This window comes from Phalaenopsis equestris, unplaced genomic scaffold (genome assembly GCF_001263595.1).
Source record: "Phalaenopsis equestris unplaced genomic scaffold, ASM126359v1 Scaffold000112, whole genome shotgun sequence".
NCBI lineage: Eukaryota > Viridiplantae > Streptophyta > Magnoliopsida > Asparagales > Orchidaceae > Phalaenopsis > Phalaenopsis equestris.
This window is the reverse complement of record NW_018164554.1, coordinates 968,464-990,063: the sequence shown is the minus strand read 5'-3', so window position 1 is coordinate 990,063 and position 21,600 is coordinate 968,464. Positions and strand designations below refer to the sequence as shown.

The 21,600-nt window shown below is 34.2% G+C and overlaps 1 protein-coding gene across 1 annotated transcript in view; it reads right to left on the bottom strand.

The window, feature by feature from the left end:
* Positions 1-1,411: 1,411 nt before the first annotated feature.
* The window catches only part of LOC110020913 (dnaJ protein ERDJ3B), a 30,461-nt gene continuing 10,272 nt past the window's right edge, over positions 1,412-21,600 (bottom strand). Inside the window, exons 7-10 of the mRNA XM_020719190.1 lie at positions 18,382-18,441; positions 18,209-18,286; positions 2,015-2,086; positions 1,412-1,928 (exon numbers count right to left, since the gene is read on the bottom strand). Of these exons, the coding sequence (XP_020574849.1) occupies positions 1,770-1,928; positions 2,015-2,086; positions 18,209-18,286; positions 18,382-18,441 (369 nt within the window). The 3' untranslated portion in view covers positions 1,412-1,769. The remainder of the gene's footprint in view (positions 1,929-2,014; positions 2,087-18,208; positions 18,287-18,381; positions 18,442-21,600) is intronic.

Here is a 21,600-nt window from a genome sequence, read left to right as displayed (position 1 = left end):
AAGTTTTGGCATTGATTTTCCTTCTCGATAAGTTAAATTAGTTTGTTGACTGATCTTGGCGCACTTTGACCGCATGTTCACCTCATTTTTCGTGTGCTCATGTTTTGCTCCGAGATTCGTGCCGCCGCAATCCTATCATACACTAATATAGTTTATATCTTAAATATTCCTTAGAAGTATGCGATCCATATTCATGGATGTTTATATGTAAATATATCTCAAATGAGATTTTGTAAATGGCAACACATTCATCTAAATGAGAATTACATATACATTTTCTAGTAATAATTATCACTTCCAAAGCACAGATATCCTGCGTAGTGTTTACAAGGAATATAGTGGCAGCTGGCACAATGTGAAGCTTCAACCTCAATTAGTTATTCCGTATAATTAACTAGCTCTAGCTGTTCAGTATAATTAATTATATCTGCCAACCCTTTAAACAGCAGGAAGTAGAGCATGCAACTGCAACTGCAGCTTTATTATTATATTAGCTGTTGCTGTTTAATGTAACCTAATTGGTTTTAATGGTATTAACTGCAGTAAGACATAATAAACTTCATTAAAAACAAAAACATGCTGCAATATCATTTAATAATTTGACTTAACTGTAGCTTATTAACTTTAGAAAATGACGTAAACTTACTTTTACAAAAATACATGAGGAACATGACTTAACTTTGTTATTGTTGCTAGTTGCAGCTGACTTCCAATGGTGATAGCAGAGGACAACAAGTGATCTATAGCTATCAGCAGCTAACAATGTTAGGCAATGATAGTAGCATTTGGCATCAAGAGTGGCAGGGGCTGCACAATATACGAGCGATATATTTGAAATTCATCAAAATTAGATGAATTTTAATACATTGAAAATGAAATAGAGAGATATTTCCAAATATATTATGATACTACATACACACATATTTTTCCTTCAATCAAACGTCAAAGATTTTGTCATGCATTTCATTTACACTACACTAGAAACATTTGAAACTAAATAACCCCTAAATGATTTCATATGATTCATGAAAAATATTTTAGTATTAATAAATAAAATAAACAAGAAATTTAGGATATTATTAATTAAAATAAAAATAAAATTTTTAAGTGATATAATTAAATTTAGATGAGTGATAAAAAAATATAAAAAGATATTTTAACAGTTCAAAATGCATGAATTCCATAGTTAAAAAGAAAATTACTGATCAATTTGGATAAACATTAATAGAGAATAAAAAATTATAAATCCAACTCCAAATAGTTGGATAAAATCAATGATGATGGTGGCTTTGATGTTGGAAAGCAATCACTTTGAAAATAAGCTCAGCTAGACTTACATGCAACATCATTGAATTGATACAACTAACACGAGCAGTCAGTGCAACATTGTCCAAGTTTCAGACATCAATCAAAAATGCAAAAACAATCTTTTTTGAAGGAAAAAAAATATATACTGTAAGCTATTACATAACTTCTAATTGCTACAATATTAGCCCTCTAGTTCAATAAACTCGCAAGACTAGGGGTAAGAAGTTGGAGCAAAATTTTAATCAGCCTTGTATTACCTTTTCAGAAGCTACATATGAAGTGGAATGCTGTAGGCTAAATGGCCAAAATAATAAAATAAAAAATAAGAAGGAATCCCAGCTTTTGCTTTTGTTGCAAATCACATCGTTTAAACTTGCACAAATACTGGAACTGTAGACTTTTGGGTGAATCCATCATGGCACAAAGAAGCAAGCACCAAGAATGATCAAGGAAACCAAACCTCAAGAAAAAATTTCCTTAATCTTGGTTTTCTGATGTTCGGTTAGCGATCGTGGGAAGGAAACTTCAAAAGTAACATATAGATCTCCTTTCTTAGAGCTCATATGCACAGGCATCCCTTCACCTTTGAACTTCTTAATTTCTTTAGGTTTTGTGATCCCCTGAAAATTAAACCTGATTTTATAAGTCACCCGGTTTAAAGATATGGAAAATAATGGTAAGATATTGGATGAAGATGATAGCTAACCTTTGCACCGATATCAACCAGATGATCATCGAGATGTTTCATGCTTTTTTCAAAACCAACAAGAGCTTCAACCTGACAAAAAGAATATATAGTTACATAATGAAATTCAAAACAAAGCTTAAAAACTGTATATAAAATCATGCTTGCTCATCCCTTGGCCTGCATATATGAGAAGGGTTCAGGCCAGGGAAAATACTGAAAATTTCATTGCATAATTAAAAGCAAAATTATAAAATCAAACTCTGAAAGAATGAAACATTTGGACCAACCAAACCGAAAATATGGCCAATTAAAGCCAGAATGCACCACCTCAAAATCACATACACATCACTTTTGTGGCTTGAAGCAAAAAAGGAAAAAATGGAGAACCCAGCAAATCTAAGATTTAAGTTGTTTTTGACCTTCCATGGACCGCATTTTACAACCCACGCACAAACACAGCATAATTTATAATGGCATATTGAACTTTTGGTAAACATTCCTTACGAAGACCCAAATGTAAATTCGTGCCTTTTATTTTGCCCAGAAAACAGACAAAATCTACTTTGTACATACTACAATAAATCAATTTACATTGCAAGACGTGACTGTTACAGCTTATTATACATTCATAGATGGTACACTTCAACTACCATAAGTCAGCTGTTTTATAATTTGCAGGGCCTAGAAACCACTCAAAAGATAGAACAAAGTCTCGTGCACAGAACGGTGAGGAGGGAGGTGGAGAGGGATCAAAAGAGGGAGAGAGAGAGCAGAGAGAGAGCTTCATCATTTGTGAATATGCATTCATCTATTTTTACTAGGCAAGTCGAAAGGGCAGAAAGAAGAGAGCATTTGTGCACATACATTATTATTCCACAAATTAGTACGTTTAGTTTTAGCTTAATAGTTCTTGAAAGTATGTTGCATGGGCATCCTACCCGAATGCACACAACTATGCAAAACTGAGCCCACTATACATCAAATGTAATGACTTGAGCCAAGCTAAGATACAATCAGTTACATATTTAAGACAATGTTCTCTGCTATGATGCAATTTCCATATTATTATTAAGGGACATTTGGGAGCAATCCCCCAAATAAGTGCAAAACCACTCATCCACCTGAGCATTCTCATGAAACCCAATATCAAAGTTCAACAGTATTTTGAAATTAAAAAAAATAATAGAACAAAAAACAAAATTGTAGGCTTATTTAAAAGTTATTTAAATGTGTAATTTTCCTTAAAAAAATCACTACTCTTATTCAAAGTTAATACTTTAAAGTCTAAATTAAAACATGATATATCAGCGCAAGACTAAAAACAAATTTTACATTACATAAACTGAATAGATGAAAATTTCTTTCCGGAGTACAGGTTTTGACTAAGTATAATGTAGTTCTCACATTCATGCAAATTAATTAAAAATAATTTCTCAATCCAAAGATGCATCATTCATCATGTCATCTTCACATATGAAGTGCAGTTTTAGAAAATTTGTTTGTTCAAATACTACAACAACAGAAACAACAAGCTTTTATTCCACTAAGTAGGGGGTCAGCTACATGAAGCCTTAATCTTCATTGTATCCTAGTATGATCATTTCTTATACAATATGCCCAAGTTTTTTTAGGTATACCTCTACCATTTTAGCATAAATCAAATCTAAAACATCTATTCTCTTAACAATCAGATGGTCGGCGTTTAAAGTGACCAAATCCTCTAAGGCGACTCTTTCTAATATTGTTTTCTACTGGAGCTACTCCAACACTTTTATAGATATATTTGTTTAGCATTTTGTCTCTAAGTGTTAAACCACTCATCCACTTGAGCATTCTCATCTAAGCAACATTTAATTTTTTGCTTCTATTTTACAGGCCAACATCTACTCCATAAAACATTGCATATCTCACCACCATCTTATAAAATTTTCTTTTAAGTCAAAGCAGCACTTTTATATCACACAATAGGCCTAATGCATTCCTCTACTTCAAAAACCCAACTTAAATTATACTAATAACATCTCCATCTATATCACCATCACTTTGAACAATAGCACCATGATATCTAAAATGTTCACTCATTTTAATGACTTGATCACCCCATTGTTACAACCCTGCCACTAGATCTACTATTACTAAACTAACATTGCATGCATGCAGCTTTAGATATACTCAACGAGAGCTTAAAGACTCTAAATTTGGCCTTCTATAATTAAAACTTTTCTGGAACTCTCACTAGTCTTATCATAAGAAAAATATGTTCAACAAAAAGATACACCGAGGTACATCCTCATAATAATTGTCTAGTAAGAACATCTATAACTAAAGAAAAAGGATATGAGCTTAAAGTTGATCTCTAATGTAATCCAATTGATAGGAAATACTTGGTGAATCTTTCTTGTGTTTGAACACGAGTAACTCTAGTATAAATGTATTGCTTTTCTATAACACTTGTATAAATGTATAGTTTTTCTACTATAAAATATCTTTATGACATGAATGTAAGCAATATCAACACCTTTCTCTTCTAGAACTCTCCAAATTACTTATCAACAAAAATCATATGTAAATCCTCCTTTCTCTCTTTATATTTTCTTTCAAACTTCTCCATAAATGTATAGCTTCCATATTAGACTTTTCCAGCATGAAAGTGAACTGATTTTGAGAAATTTTTGTATCACTTTGTAACCTATATTCAATCACTCTCTCCCGTAACTTAAATGCATGGCACATTAACTTAATTCTACTGTAATTTGCACACTCTTCAACATCCTCTTTTATTCTTAAAAGTAGGAACCAATAAAATCTTTCTCTACTCATCAGACATCTTTTTAGTTTTTAAAATAATATTAAAAATAAGAGAAGAAATTCTCATATCTCCTAAATATTTTCACACTTTTATTTAAATATCATATGGTCTTACTATTTTCCACACTTCATTTTCTTTAAAGCCTTCTCAACTACTGTTTTACTAATGTGATGGTGAAAACTAAAAAAATTTGTGATCATTTACAATATTAAAATCACTAAAATCAAACAATTTTCTCAATATTCATTAAAAAGTTTATCAAAATATCTCACCAACCTATGTTGAATATCTTCATCTAAGAAGCATTTTTTTTAATTTTCATCCTTAATACATTTTACTTGAACTAAATCTTTACTTTTTTCATCTCTTTGTTTAGCTACTTTATAAATAGATTGTTCAAATGAGGAGAAAAAATGCACGCACATAGACACACACACAGATATATATATATATATATCTATATCTGTGTGTGTGTGGGTGTGTGTCGAAAAGCGGAGGGGTATGTATGTATGTATGTATGTATGTATGTATGTATGTATGTATGTATGTATGTATGTATGTATGTATGTATGTATGTATGTATGTATGTATGTATGTATGTATGTATGTATGTATGTATGTATGTATGTATGTATGTATGTATGTATGTATGTATGTATGTATGTATGTATGTATGTATGTATGTATGTATGTATGTATGTATGTATGTATGTATCTACGTATGTATGTATGTATCTACGTATGTATGTATGTATATACGTATGTATGTATGTATGTAGGTATATACGTATGTATGTATGTATGTAGGTATATACGTATGTATGTATGTATGTAGGTATATACGTATGTATGTATGTATGTAGGTATATACGTATGTATGTATGTATGTAGGTATATACGTATGTATGTATGTATATATGTATATACGTATGTATGTATATGTATGTATGTATAGATATATGTATGTAGCTATAGATGTATATATATATATATATAGACATAGACATAGATATAAATATGGATTGAAAATTTATCTTCTATTTAAGCTTAGGCCATGCAAATACCTATTCTTAGTTGAGAACTCATATACCGTCTTAATTTTAGATTGGAAAAAAATAACCATGACATCAAAATAATTCTGACTAATAATCAGAAAGATCATTGTTGAAGATGCTTCTGCAAAGCTGACAGCCTAACAATCAGAAGTGGTGATGATTCTTTTTAATGAAAAACTTAGCAGGAAATCAAAATATAGCATAATTTAAAAGAAAAAACATTGCAACCAAAGCTAATCACGAAGAAATGGTGGTATTGAATGGGAACTCCTATGGGATGCTATCATTGATCTGGGCCAACGTATTGAACAAACTTGCTCAATTTAGGCGATTTTAATTGCATCAACTTGACAATCCTATTACATCTTTCACCAAGTTGATTAGTCTCAATGATTGCATTTTCAATGCAATGTTAGTGGGATTACTAACAAAGGCCTCTCTTAAAATAGGTTTAACTATGAGCATGTCAATTCTAATGGATATATCTTCGATGGAGACTTCTGCAACATCATCTAACTGAATCTTTTTCTTCGTGTTTACTATAAGGTCTACCCACTAGCTATCTTCCCATCACTCCCCTGTTACTATGAAAAATTGGTATAATCCCAATTCTCTTCATCATTCATGTATAAAAACTTTTGAAATCATGATATAGATTACACCAATGCTAGGAATATTGATATGAGGAAAATCCTCTTGGAGAAGCTTCAAGCATATTGTCCCTACCATTTCTTCCGTCAAAAGATGAATACAATGTCATTTAAGCTTTGATTCAAATCATTCCCCTTGACTCTAATCTCATCCACAAAGCCAAATCTTAATGGAATAAGATTACCATTGCTACTTCACTTCAACTTAAGTAGATTAAGCAAAGGCTAAATATGCTAAGGATGCTAAATGTGAGTAAAACATTAAATTTCTTATCACAACATTAAGGGCGGGAGATATCAAAGCTTCATTAGGAATTAACTACTACAAACGAGTGCATTAATTCTCAAGAAAACAATGCAAAAAAGAAGAACAAAAATAACGCTTCTTTGTCTGATATTCTCAATTACTCGAATTATTCATCTGGCAATCTCCTCCAAGTGCCAATCATCCTTTCCTATTTTAATAAAAAATTATGCCCCCATTTCCCTATGAAGATATTAATGATACTATTTTCAGTACAAGGAATAATAAGAGCCTTCATCCTGATGACTTTAGCTTTAAATTCTTTATAAATTCTTAGGGCATCATGGATAAAGGTATAGTGGCTATCATTGCTTATTTTTCCTAAACTACCAAACTTTCAAATAGAGTAAAATATTTTGCAATCTATTTGATTCCAAAATCATCGCATGCACAATGCCTCAACAGTTGTAAACATATATTTCTTTGTAAAAACTAATACAAAATATTTGTCGAGCTGCTAGACAACAAATTAGAAGTTGTGCTTCTTCACCTTATCAACAATTTGTAGTTGGCTTTCATTTAAGTTAGAGACACCACTGATGACATATCTTTGGGCTTGTAACACCTTCAAAGATTTAATCATTATTACTCCCCCAAGAATTTGTGCAAATTTTGATGTTGACAAGACTTTTAATTGTATCAATACTTTAATGCTCGTTTAAAGACTTGTCCAAAAAGGTATCCATATCATCCTTTTTAATTGAATAAAAGAGCATATCAAAGAGGTTCCTTTCTCAGTTATCATTGATGACGACTCAAAGAATCCTGTACTCTATCGAAGTTGTTAGGTAGAAGAGTCCTCTACTTTCATTCCTCATTACTTTTAAGTTGAAAATTCTTTCTAATCTTTTGGTGAATAAATGCAATCAAAGTTCTTTCAATACTTTATCTTTTGAACGCTCTACTTTATCTTATTTGACTTATGTTAATGACTTTCTTCACTATGGCAATGCTGATGTTTCTACCATACAGTACCTCAACCAACTTCTGAGAGATTTCTCTATAATAATGGGTTTGAAAATCAATCTCACTAAACCTGACTTGGATAATACTATCAATTAAGCAACCTCCATTCTCGGTATTAATTGTTTCCCTCTACCATAGAATTATCTTGGAGTCACCATTTCCTCCATGATAAACAAAGTTGATTGTCCTCAGTTCTTAATAAAGTTACTGCTTGGTTGATTAACTGAAAGAAGCTAATCCTTTATGGGTAGATTATTGTTCATCACGTTTTTGGTTTGGAACTAATTGATTGATTGGCTAAGAGCTGTTATGAAACCAAAAGGAAAAGAATCAACTCAAAGAAACTATTATAAGTAAGCTAATGAAATGATAACTATTCCTTAGTAAGCTATCACCATCCCATGATGAACAAGGGGAATTGAGATCCTTTCCATTGACATTTATTGCAAATTCAAAATGATATGGGGATTGTCTAATGTTATTTCTTACTTTCTTGGTTGATATCTTAATTTTCATGGATCCATGTTGGAGAAGAATAATTTTAGAGTTATTCCTTGAAGGTCAGTGCAATTGAACAACATTCAGATCAAAAAGTGCTTTCTCAAAACTCACAATACAACACTCTCTATACCATGACACTTAACTCAAAGGTCTCTCAATTTCTAAAATGGTTAAGCCTCTGCTATTCAGGATTTTAAGAAAATTAATAATGTTGGCGGTGAAATAGATAATTTATAATAATGTTCAGATGCTACACCATTCTTCCTCTGGGATGGGGGTTGCTTGCCTCAATGAAATTAGTAGAATTACTATGGAGATATCCAAAATAAAACTACTTTGTTCAATGTTAAAGCTTTGATTACACTAATGCTTACAGTTTTTTACATGAGCACATTCTGAAGAGTAACTGGAATACTTGCCTCTGTTTAAAGGCTACACTATAAAGTTTACTAGTTTTACTTAGTAGATTAGTTTTGGTCTCAAAACTAGATAAATGCTTGCTCCTAATGTTCACAAAAATTGTGCTATGCAATGGTGGAAATGATTCACATTATAATCTATTCTTTGCATGCCCCTGCTCAATGTATATTTTTAAAGCTTGCCCGCAAGTTGCATTCTTTTTGCTCAACAACTCTAAAGAAATTTACTTCTATGAGAAAATAGATAACAAAATTGCTAGAAGAAACGCTATGGCAATGCTGATGTTTCTACCATACAGTACCTCAACCAACTTCTGAGAGATTTCTCTATAATAATGGGTTTGAAAATCAATCTCACTAAACCTGACTTGGATAATACTATCAATTAAGCAACCTCCATTCTCGGTATTAATTGTTTCCCTCTACCATAGAATTATCTTGGAGTCACCATTTCCTCCTTCATGATAAACAAAGTTGATTGTCCTCAGTTCTTAATAAAGTTACTGCTTGGTTGATTAACTGAAAGAAGCTAATCCTTTATGGGTAGATTATTGTTCATCACGTTTTTGGTTTGGAACTAATTGATTGATTGGCTAAGAGCTGTTATGAAACCAAAAGGAAAAGAATCAACTCAAAGAAACTATTATAAGTAAGCTAATGAAATGATAACTATTCCTTAGTAAGCTATCACCATCCCATGATGAACAAGGGGTATTGAGATCCTTTCCATTGACATTCAAATTCAAAATGACAAGGGGATTGTCTAATGTTATTTCTTACTTTCTTGGTTGATATCTTAATTTTCATGGATCCATGTTGGAGAAGAATAATTTTAGAGTTATTCCTTGAAGGTCAGTGCAATTGAACAACATTCAGATCAAAAAGTGCTTTCTCAAAACTCACAATACAACACTCTCTATACCATGACACTTAACTCAAAGGTCTCTCAATTTCTAAAATGGTTAAGCCTCTGCTATTCAGGATTTTAAGAAAATTAATAATGTTGGCGGTGAAATAGATAATTTATAATAATGTTCAGATGCTACACCATTCTTCCTCTGGGATGGGGGTTGCTTGCCTCAATTAAATTAGTAGAATTACTATGGAGATATCCAAAATAAAACTACTTTGTTCAATGTTAAAGCTTTAATTACACTAATTCTTACAGTTTTTTACATGAGCACATTCTGAAGAGTAACTGGAATACTTGCCTCTGTTTAAAGGCTACACTATAAAGTTTACTAGTTTTACTTAGTAGATTAGTTTTGGTCTCAAAACTAGATAAATGCTTGCTCCTAATGTTCACAAAAATTGTGCTATGCAATGGTGGAAATGATTCACATTATAATCTATTCTTTGCATGCCCCTGCTCAATGTATATTTTTAAAGCTTGCCCGCAGGGTGCATTCTTATTGCTCAACAACTCCAAAGAAATTGACTTCTATTAGAAAATAGATAACAAAATTGCTACAAGAAAATCACTGTTGAGAAAATTTGTAATACTATTAGACTTATGTAAAAGGTGGAAATTTAAAGATGATATTATAAATGAGATCCGAACACTCTATTTTAGAAACTTCTAATTTTATGATGCTCCCTTTGCTTTTCCTTTTCTGTGAAGTCAACTGTTGCATCTCTCGATCTCACTAATTAGGTTCTGTGTTGATTTCATTGACAAGATTCTTTCTTTCTTTTTTTAATTATTTAATTTTTTTCTTTTATTTTCTTATTTGGAATTACTAAAACGACTTCTCTTTCAGTGAAGCGTGAAATTGTTTCTCTTTTGTTAAGATATTATAATGCCTTCAGATGCTACATAATCATCATAACTGCTACTGTCATGGAGCCAATAATCCTAATGATTTTTTATACAATGAGCCCTTTTGTGCTTAGGCAACTATGGGCACATTTCATTCTGAGCCTTTGCAGTTTTGGCTGCTTCACTGACCTTTTGGCTTCTTCCTGCAAATATACTATTATGATCTCGGTAGTTGTTTGTTGTGATGCCCTCGAACCCACTTTCTTTTCTATTGGATGGATACTTATATGTCAGTGATACCAGAGTTAACCCAAATCACATTAGGAAAATTAAATATTATTACTACAAAGCCAATTATGCAGATACAACACACATGTTGAAAGGGAAATGCAACAACAGAAACAAACAAACGCAACTAAAATGTATCCTAAGGGTGTTGGAGGTCAGCATGGTAGACTGAATGGGTAGGGTGTGGTGTTGAAAGGTGGCAGATTCTGCAGTTAAGGTTTTTAAAAGGTGGATAAGTTGCAGTAAGGCCTGTCAAGGGCTGAAACAGCAACAAGACAGCACAGGGGATAGATTTCGGCGGCTGGAACAGCGAGGACAGCACGGAGAATTGTTGGGACAGCAGATAGGTAGTGGCTGAGGGTGGTTGCGGCGATTGAAATGGCTGCAGCAGAGAGGGAAGCGAATTCTAGAAGGTGGCGGCATGTGGGAAGGGGTACTACGCAGATTCAGGAGGCGGCGACACTCGAACGGGGGGCACGGTGGAGCGGAAGATAGGAAAAGGCAGAAACAGCAACTCCTTGTTGTCTTGGATGGCAGCGGGGAGTACCAAAAGCGGTTGGCTGTGGCTTGAAGATAGAAAACTGCAGAAAGAAACAGCCTGACAGGTGTTCCTTCCGGCGGCTGCAGCGGTTAGGAACGATGAGGGAGGATGTGGAAGGGGATAGGAGAAGATGATCACCACCTAGTGAGAGAGATACAATTGGAGCACCACACAATCTCTCGCATACAACCCGCGAAGGAAGAAGAATGGATGTCGGCAGCCGTCCTAAACAAAACACGTGAAAACCTAATTAAAAACACAAAAACAACAAATTTATTGAGTTAGGGTAAATATGAGTGAACCCAACTCCTAATAAGAGAGAAATCTACATAAAGGAATGTCGACCAACACTCCTGGACCAGTCAAAGACACCCTTGTTTCCGAGAGTTCACGGTACTATAGCAATTCTATAGCAATGAATGTACAAAGTCTCATGGGTCGTTCCAGCATCAATCTCCCGAGGTTGAGAGAGTTTCGATCTCATCCGTCAAAGCTTTTGACTCCTTAAAGTAGTCAGGTTGGCCTGTTGAGGGTCCTAAAAATGTTGCAAGTTCCCAGTAAGTCACATATAAGTTTTATCATTCCAAAGAACATCATGATAAAATAAATATCCATCCACTTTTGGCACAACTTGAATTGTAGATGCATAATGACTTATATTATCACGAGCCCACTCCTAAAAAAACAAATTTATAATAAATCTATATTCTGCTTCTCCCAATCATCATACTGGTTGGATGTATCTGATAATTAAGTATATGAGGAGAAATCAACTCTAGGATGAAATTTGTGGCAGGCTAAGCTACTCTCGTTAGCAACCACTCAAGAGAAATTTCTTCTCTAGCAAAACCTAGATCCCACTATAAGATTTTTTTCTCCATCAAGCTCCTACGACAATTTTCAAAATTGCAGTTCATCCCTCCTATCAAGGCATTCAATGGTGGGTAGAATGCTGAACTGAATCTATTATCCTAATAACTGCATATAATATTTCAAACGTGGCACAAAAAGGCCCCATTTCTAACACGTCGAACCTCCTCTAATAGGGAAATTAAAGGAGGAATCTATCGATCTTAAAAGTCTGAATTTCTCTCAATTGTGGTTGCCATATGTCGTATATTGGCTCTTCAAATTCATGGCCCTTTTGGACATCCAATGTCTGTCCTAATGATTCTCCTCTCAACGCATACAAAATGGTAGCTCGAGGCGCCCCAATCTCATACTATGTATGAATGTCATAACCTCGGACTAATTACCTTCTAGAACAATTACTGTCAACTCAATTGAAATCTCTCTCATAGGTTCAACTAGAATCAATAATGTCTCTTCCTCATTAGCTGACAGCAGGTATTTTTCTTTCGTGTTCTTGCTCTCTTTTGTGTATATGATACCATTATCCATTTCATCAACTACTTCCTACTCAGTGAAATATAATATTCCTCTAGTTGTGTAATCTGCTTCAATATGCCTAAATCAGTGGCACTTGAAACACATTCTAGTTGGGGCAGATTAAGGAATATTGGTTCGTTCTACATGTTCTCTACTCTGAATAAGTTTCTCCTCAAGTGGGGTCAGCTTAAATGTTTCCATTGATATTTTGGTTGTAAGATCCTGGGATTGAACACTGATCGTAAGATGTAGTGATCGTCTGGTGATATTGTCTCTACTTTTGAAACTGGGGTCTGAATATCTAGTCTGTAGGGATCATTCCTCTGGTTGTGCAATCTGCTTCAATATGCCCAAATCAGTGGCACTTGAACACATTCTAGTTGGGGTCGATTAAGGAATATTGGTTCGTTCTACATGTTCTCTACTTTGAATAAGTTTCTCCTCAAGTGGAGTCAGCTTAAATGTTTCCATTGATATTTTGGTTGTAAGATCCTGGGATTGAACACTGATCGTAAGATGTAGTGATCGTCTGGTGATATTGTCTCCACTTTTGAAACTAAGGTCTGAATATCCAGTCTGTAGTGATCATTCCTATGGCACTTGAACACAGTCTAGTTGGGGTAGATTTAAGAAATATTGATTCTCTACATGTTCTCTACTCTGAATCGATTTCTCCTCACGAGGAGTCGGCTTGGATGTTTACTCTCGTTGTATGATCATGTTATACTCTCGTTGGGGTAGATTTAAGAAATACCTTGGTATACTCTCGTTGTATGATCATGTTGTTAAACCCTGACTGTAACATGTGGTGATCTCTTGATGATGTGGTCTCTCCGCTTTTGAAATTGGGGTTTGAATATTTTGCCCATAGTGATCAGACTTGGGCATTGGGCGGGCCATGCTTGGCATAGGTCGGGCTTATTCGGGCTTTGACTAGTCATAGCAGGCTTGTGCCCAGTTGCTATTTAAGAATTCATAGCCAAGCCCGCCCACCCTAAACGTTGGACTTGGGCATTGAACGGTTCGGGCTTGGCATGGGTCGGGCTTACTCAGGCTTTGACTAGTCAAAACAGACGCGGGTCGGGTGGGCCTGGTTGTTATTTAAGAATTCATAGTCAAGCCCACCCACCCTAAACGTTGGGTTGGGTCGGGCCGGCCCACAGGCCTTATAAACAAAAAATATTTTATTAACATATGCATGCAAAAGCATAAGAGGAAACAACTAAAGACAAAATATAAGTTCAATATAAATTCAATATTATAAAATTAACAATTTCTTTTCTTCTTTTTCTAAAAAGGTACAAAAAAATAACAAATTCAAAAAGAAAAATGTAATCCCAAAGAAAAAAACACTAAGCAAACGCAGCAATCTATTCCCGACTCTTTTGTAATCCTTTCTTCACCTGCAATGCATGTCTTGGAGACATCTCCAAGTATTAAGCAGCTGATTCAGAGAAAGCGGTAGAAGATGTAGTTTTAAGCAATCCATGTCTTGGAAAGCAAAGTTTTCATGAGTGAAATTCTTTTAAATTGTATGATATTGGGGCTCTTTAGTAAGTGTGGTTTTAAGGATTTGTTAGAAGATGTAGCTTCTCTTAGTTTGGGGTTATGGGCATTTCCTACTTCCTATGTATTTACATAACTAACATAAACTTTGCCTTTTTACATTTATACAACCCAAATCTTTCATATCTCGAAAAAATATCATTTTTAGTTTTGAAAAGTGAAATATGCCTTTTCATGCATAAGTAAAGTGATAGGTATGTTAAAATTGAAGTTTAAGAGTTAGTGTTGAAAATACATAGGAATTGAGGGGTATGTATGTAAATCTTCCAAAACCAAAGCAGATGTATAATAAATACAACATTAATAACAAAAAAAGTTGAACAAGACAAAAAATCACAAAAGTTTATACTTTTGGCATAAAAAAAATCAAAAGAATTTCCTTTCATAATATTCTTCAAACTGAACTTTACGTATTTTTCCAATTTCATGTATCCAATCTGAGTTTTCCTGCGCATCTAGTGCCTCATTTGAGCATTTAGGCAAAATTGATTACTTCCAACCATCAAAAAGCTTAGCTCTTTTAAAAAAACCATGCCCAAATACATGACCAAAAGACTGCTTCATATCCGCCATAGTGGTGTCAAAACTAATAAATTTTGAGATTTTTCTGCTCGAGCCAGGGTTTAGGTTGGTGGGTTGGGTTTGGCTGTGTTAGATTTTGACTAAGTCAAAGCGAACACAGGTCTGGCCAGGCCTGCAAAAATTCTAATTTTCCATAGCTAAGCCCGCCCATTCTGAGCGGACTTATGGTGAGCCCGTCAGGCCACCCGTCCAACGCCCAAGTCTAGTAGTGATCAAGTAGAAATTGACCCTGTATCTTCCATTTAATCTGGAGCCATGTCGTGATCTTATCTTTTCCCTCACACTGGCATAGATACCTAAAATTTTGCCACCAAAATAATGCGCTCTTTAATTTTTTGGTGACTTGTTTAACCATTCCATCTAGTAGGACATTCTGACACTCAAACACATATTCCAAGATCTAGAGCCACTCGATGAACTCGTATGAACCCATGTGGTCGTCGAAATATGAAAAATCTAACTTTGCTTTAAATTTTCATCTTCTTAGATATTTCAAGTCATCTTCGAGATAGAAATCCTTCATCCATGGAATCCTCATGGTGGAAGAGATTCACCCATTCATTTGATCTAGCAAGTCACCATTGTGGCTATGAGTGTCCCATCATATTGCCTATTCTTGAAGGTGGTAAGCCTCAGTCGGAGCTGGCGAGTTTCCCATTACATCTCCCTGGAAATCTCCGGGACATCTCTTTGTGAATTTCTCATAAATGACATCGTGTATTTTCCCCTCGATCAAGCTTCCGACAATTATCTCCTTGGCAGCATAGTTAGATTTTGGGTGTGGGTTGATGGAGGTGTGTAAGGGTGATACAAAATGAGAAAGGAAAAATTTTTAAGAGAAAAAACCCTAGGATTTGACTAGGGTTATATCAGCTCTAACATCAAATGATACGGAGTTGATCCAAACCACAATAAAAAAAAAACCAATGTTATTACTACAAAGCCAATTGAGCAATTATGACTCGCACTGAAAGGAAAATGCAACAACAGAAACTAACAAAAACAACTAAAATGTATCCAAATAGTGAAGGTTGGTGAGTAGGGTTGGAATGGGTAGGTTGGTGTGTTGGACTGTGGAGGATTCAGCATGTGAGGTTTCTAGAAGGTAAATGCATTGCAGTAAGGCCTGTTGAGGGCTGGAACAACAACAAGGCCGCGTGAGGGATGGATTTGGGTGGCTGGAACAGCAAGGACAGCACAGAGAACGGTTGGAACAGCAACAAGGTAGTGGTTGAGGGTGGTAAGGGCAGCTGAAATGGTTGCAGCAGCGAGGGAGGAGTCACGACCCGGCCCAGGACTTGAAATTAACCAAAATGGAAACAGACAATCGGACAATGAAAATAAATTCTCTGTTATTTTATTTTTACTAGTAATAATTTAATATTTAAATATTCATAAACACCACATCGACAAGAGTTGAATTCTAGATGGTGGCAGCACATGGGAGGGGGTACAACACAATTTCTAGAGGCTGTGTCCCGTTGAAAGGAGAGGCATGGTGGCGGGAAGGCAAGAAAAGGTAGAAGCAACAACTCCTTGCTGTCTTGAATGGCGGTAGCAAGCAGAAAAGGGGCTGACGGTGGCTTGAAGATAGAAACAACAAGACGGTTGTTCCGGGAGGCTGCAATAGGGAGGGAGCGGCCGAGAGCGATGTGGGAGGATGCGAAAGGGGATAGGGGAAGATAATCACAACCTCGATAAAGAGATACAACTAGAGCACCACCAAATCCCTCGTATGCAGCCCTCAAAGGAAGAAGAACAAGCGTTGACGGTCGTCCTAAACAAAACACACGAAAAACTAATTAAGAGCCCAAAAACAACATATTTATAGACTTAGGATAAATAGGAGTGGACCCCACTTCAAATAGGAGGGAAATCCAAATAAAAGAGGGTCGACCAGCCCTGGACCGATCCAAGCCGCCCTCACTCCCGGGAGTTCGCGATACTGTAACAGTATTGTAGCAATGATTGCAAAAAAGTCTCATGTGTCGCTCCCGCGTCAGACAGTTTCTGCTTTTTGAGGGCTATGATGATCAACTCTTCTTGAAAGATCAAAACACAGCTTGTTTCTACAATATGCCATCTCATATTGATACTACACATTGCAACAAAAACCATGTTTATCTGGCCTTTCTGCACTGAGTGAAACAATGAATAATTATGCCTTGATTACTATTCTGAGCTCTAATCTCCTTTTTTTTTTAATGCTTTAGAGTAGTTTCTCTTCTCTCTAAATTGTAATCTCTAGCATCCTTTGGCTTTTCTTTTAATAGTTGTCAATATGCAACACCTTTCTATCAATGAAACTTAGGCATGGCTCTTAACATTACCAAAAGAAATCCAGTCACAGAGCAGAAGAAATAAATGATAAAATATCTAAGATAATAAAATAATGGACAGAAAAAGTGCTTGCAAGGAATGTCTCAGCGGGAAAATTAAATAATTAATACTCATTAATCATAAAATACTGGTGAAATTTTCTCATAGGTCGAATACAAGGACCTGGAGAGCCAATGAAATGGTTTGGCATGTACACTGGAGAGGGAAAACAAAGATAGCAAAGGTGACAAATTATGGAAAGTAGAAGTAAGCGAATGCAGATATTTAAAAGTAACAACTAAGTTAGAACAAGCAATTGCAAAAACAAATAGAAGTTATAAATAAAGGAATAGGAAAAAATAAACACCGAATACATCATACTTGGAAGTTGACTAAAAGAAAACTAGAATTAATACCTGACAACACTTCTTAGGAATGACTGGCCAAGAAGAATTCTCAAGGCAAACACCATAAATTGTAAGAAAAGGGTACCGATAAAGGTGAAAATAAGAATTAACGAAAGTGCCGCAATCAAAAGTGATGAAAACCAGTAAGAACACATTACAGAGGTAAACAAATTACAGAGGTAAACGAGCATACCATAATTGCTTCTGGGTAAGAATGATGACAAATGACTTAAAGGAGTACTATATCACACCTTTTTCTATTGAAAGGGAAAAAAAAAAAGAAAAAAAATAACTAGTGAAATAAGCATGGCATACAACTGTTCAAGATGTTGGGTGTCTTAATAGTAGATGAATTGAGTTTGTAAGCAGTTATATGCTGAATTCTGGCCTAATAAATCAAATCACAGGTGAAATCAGAACAGGAAATGATGAAAATAGATTCTGACAATCTTTTCATTCACATGCAGCTCAATCATTATGGTTTTAACCATAACCAGCACTTCCAAATGCTGCACTCAATGGTCAAGACATAGTTCTGAATAGAATTGATACGTGAGCTTGCCATTAACCGTTCAAATGAAATCATTGAGAATAATAAACAATCATGTCAACGTAGAAGTAAAATTATGGAAAAAATATAAGGACCGATCTCAGTACCAAAGAGATTGTCACTGTTGTATATAGATCATTGCCTTCTCTTCGGAATCGATCGTGAGTTGCAGTTCGAATCCTAAACTGTTTGGTAAAACAATGCCTCAGTAAAATTAACAATGAAACTTTTCATATAATAGCCAAATTAATATCTTCTTGCTTTGTTTATGCACAAGTACCTTAAGATCACCATTTTCTCCATCTATTATAGGCTCACCATCTTCATAAAAAGTCACTTCCTGTTCAAAACAAAGGGTGCTTATGTGAGTAGCAGCGAGCAGGCATGTTGTGTAAGATTGAGAGGGAGAAAAGAACATGTTAAAACAAAAAAAAAAATGCATTTCAGGAAAACTACTAAACCTTACATAAATTGCATTTCAGGAAAACTACTAAACTCAGGAAAACTACTAAACCTTACATAAATACTAAAAAACTTCAACAACAAAAACAAAAACAATAAGCCTTTATCCCACTAAGTGGAGTTGCCTACATAAATATTTTTTCTCCATTGTGTCCTATTGAGTGTCTTATTTTCATTTAATTCTAATAAATTAAAATCATTTTTTATGCAGCATGCCGACATCTTTTTAGATCTTCCTCTACCTTTCTTAGCATAATTAAGTCCAACCTAAAACATCTATTCTCCTAATCCAAAGTCGTTTTAGATCTTCCTCTACCTTTCTTAGCATGATTAAGTTAAATCTAAAATATCTACTCTCCTAACAGGACCATCAGATGGACGACTTTTAGTGAGACTAAATCATCTAAGGCTATTCTCTCTATTCTTGTTTGTCACTGGAGCTACTCAAAATACTAACAAACTTCTCTCGAAAATAAAAAGGAATCTACTGGAAAAAGCATTAGCACATCATATTATAATAACACTAGTCAAGAATATGTCATTTACCCTTGGCCTCTAATAGTGAGACAGTGGCTTAAATCCATAAAAAGGAACGAATTACCATGTCATTTATTGTTGCAGTAAATTCATTCCTCAATTGCCAATTTTACAAATTTTATTAAGCAACATAATTAGGCTTTGAAGAAAAAAAACAGAAAGAAGAGGACCAAAGTCGTTGTCTGGCTATTGCCTTTGTTCTGCAGGAAAGAATATATCACAAAGCACAAAACGTGTAACCCTTTTTATGGGATTAACCAAAGAAGAAATAACAAAAGTAGGAATCAAGAAACAGAATTAAAGTTAAGAAGATCATTATTGATTGCAAAACCAATGAGAACTATTAAATGTTAATGTTGGATACTTATATCACCAACCAGTGGAAAATTTATTGCCAAACCCATAAAATTAGTCTAAACTTGACATTTGTTGGTACCAGATAGTCCCTAAAAGTGATCATCACGACCAAAACTGATTTTAATCAAAAGCAACACAACATTTTCTTGTATGAAAGTGCAAGTGAAGTGACAAAACATAGCCAAATAAGAAGAGAGCAAGAAGTTAGGACAAAACCCGCAAGTGATGTTCACAACTTCAACATAATGGTGATAAAAATTAGGCACGGGTGGACTAAGCATAAAATAAGGGCTTTAAATGAGTAGAGCTTGAGCGAGCCCAAGATTGGTTCATGTTCCGCTTATTCAAAATTAATTATGTTTGAAATTAGCTCGTGAATAATGTGTTCATGTTCGGATCGATTTACAATTTTTTTGTTTGTGTTCGGCCTGAAATTAGCTCATTTAAATTAATGAGGAAAAATAGATGTGGGTTGTTGGATTCAAACCCGTACCATTTCTATAAAATAAAACACAAACACATTACCACATTAGCTTTAGTGATTTAGACTTAAATATTAATATATATAATACATTATTATACAAATAATGTATAATTTCTTAATTCAAATAAAAATTAGTCGAACACAATCGAACAACGAGTTGTTCGTGTTAGGCTCGCTTACTTAACGAACAATTTGAAAATGAGTTGCTTGAGAACAACGAACTTTTTTGACAGCCCTACATAGAATTAAGATTCTCATTGCTACACAGAATTGAAAACTACGAACGGTAAAAGTAGAGATTTAGTGGACATAATGATTACAAAGATAAATAACACATTTTTGCATGTAACTAAATGAAAAAGTACTCCAAAGACATTAGGAAGAATAAGAGCAATTTAATATCAGAAAATTTATTCCAAAGGAAAGGTAAATATAATAGTATAGAGTTGAAAAATAAAACTTATAAGGTGGATACTGTCAATGATAAGCTGATTGGTATTAATTTAATTATCATTGAGAATATTACAAATATAGTCAATGCATACGTTCAAATTAGATAAGAATATAGTTTGGAAAAATAATTATGGGAAAAGATAGATGAACTATTACAGCATCTAATTGAAGAAGCAAAAAATAACCTCTATTGGTTAAAATCAATGGAAACACAAGTTGTAGTGGGATGGTTATTATGAGTGTTAAATAGAAGAAATTAAATTTGTGAGAGAAATGTGATTTCTTGGAAGCTTATAATCATGAAATAGCCAAAATATCATTTAAGGACAAGAGAAGGCTTAGTTGAAGCAAAAAAGTGGAGCTAGAAAATCATAAATAGAACCATATTTACATCGAAAGACATATTTTGCAAATTCCAGGATAAATTCTAACCGCAATGCAGAATATTCAACACAATCAATTGTCTAATATTGATAATCAAGAGAGCTGAAGATTTTCTTTTGTATTTACATTAATTAGGAAAAAGTAGTTTCTATTTATGTCATTTATTATTTTATACCCATATAAGAAGTTTGAACATTGAATTGATTATTTATTTCTATAAATAGCCCTAAATGTTCTGATTAAATCTAATTAAGATGAGATGAATGAAAGCCCCACCGCAAACCTTGGTTCCATGGTTCTTCCTTGTACGCTTTCAGGAATCAGCACAAACTAGGATTCATGTGTTCAAATATGTTAAGGATTAGACATCTACAGCTTATAAATTTAATTCTTAGCCTTTTATTTTCCCAATCTAATTTTTTTACCCCCTTAAATTCATATTTAATATGTAATTTCGTTGCTTAACCTATAACAATTTAGTAAAAAATAAAAAATATATTGTTATTCCACAAAACATGCAACCTCTACTCGCATGAAAATCTAAAAAACTCCATTTAGAATTCAAATTGCAATTAAAAATTATAACAATCTTAACCATTTTTATTAAATCTCTAAGGGTCTATTTAGGATAGTTTTTTGCTTGTTTTGTGTTTTAGATCGTCACCACGGCTCCGTTTGGAGAATTGTTTTCTTGACGCTTTCTAGAAATTTCTATGGTGGAAGCTATTTTTTCAACTTGACCAGTTAAAGTGTGGTGGCTGTAAAAAAACCTAATGTCTGATTTTTTGAACATATATATATATATATATATATATGTGGCAG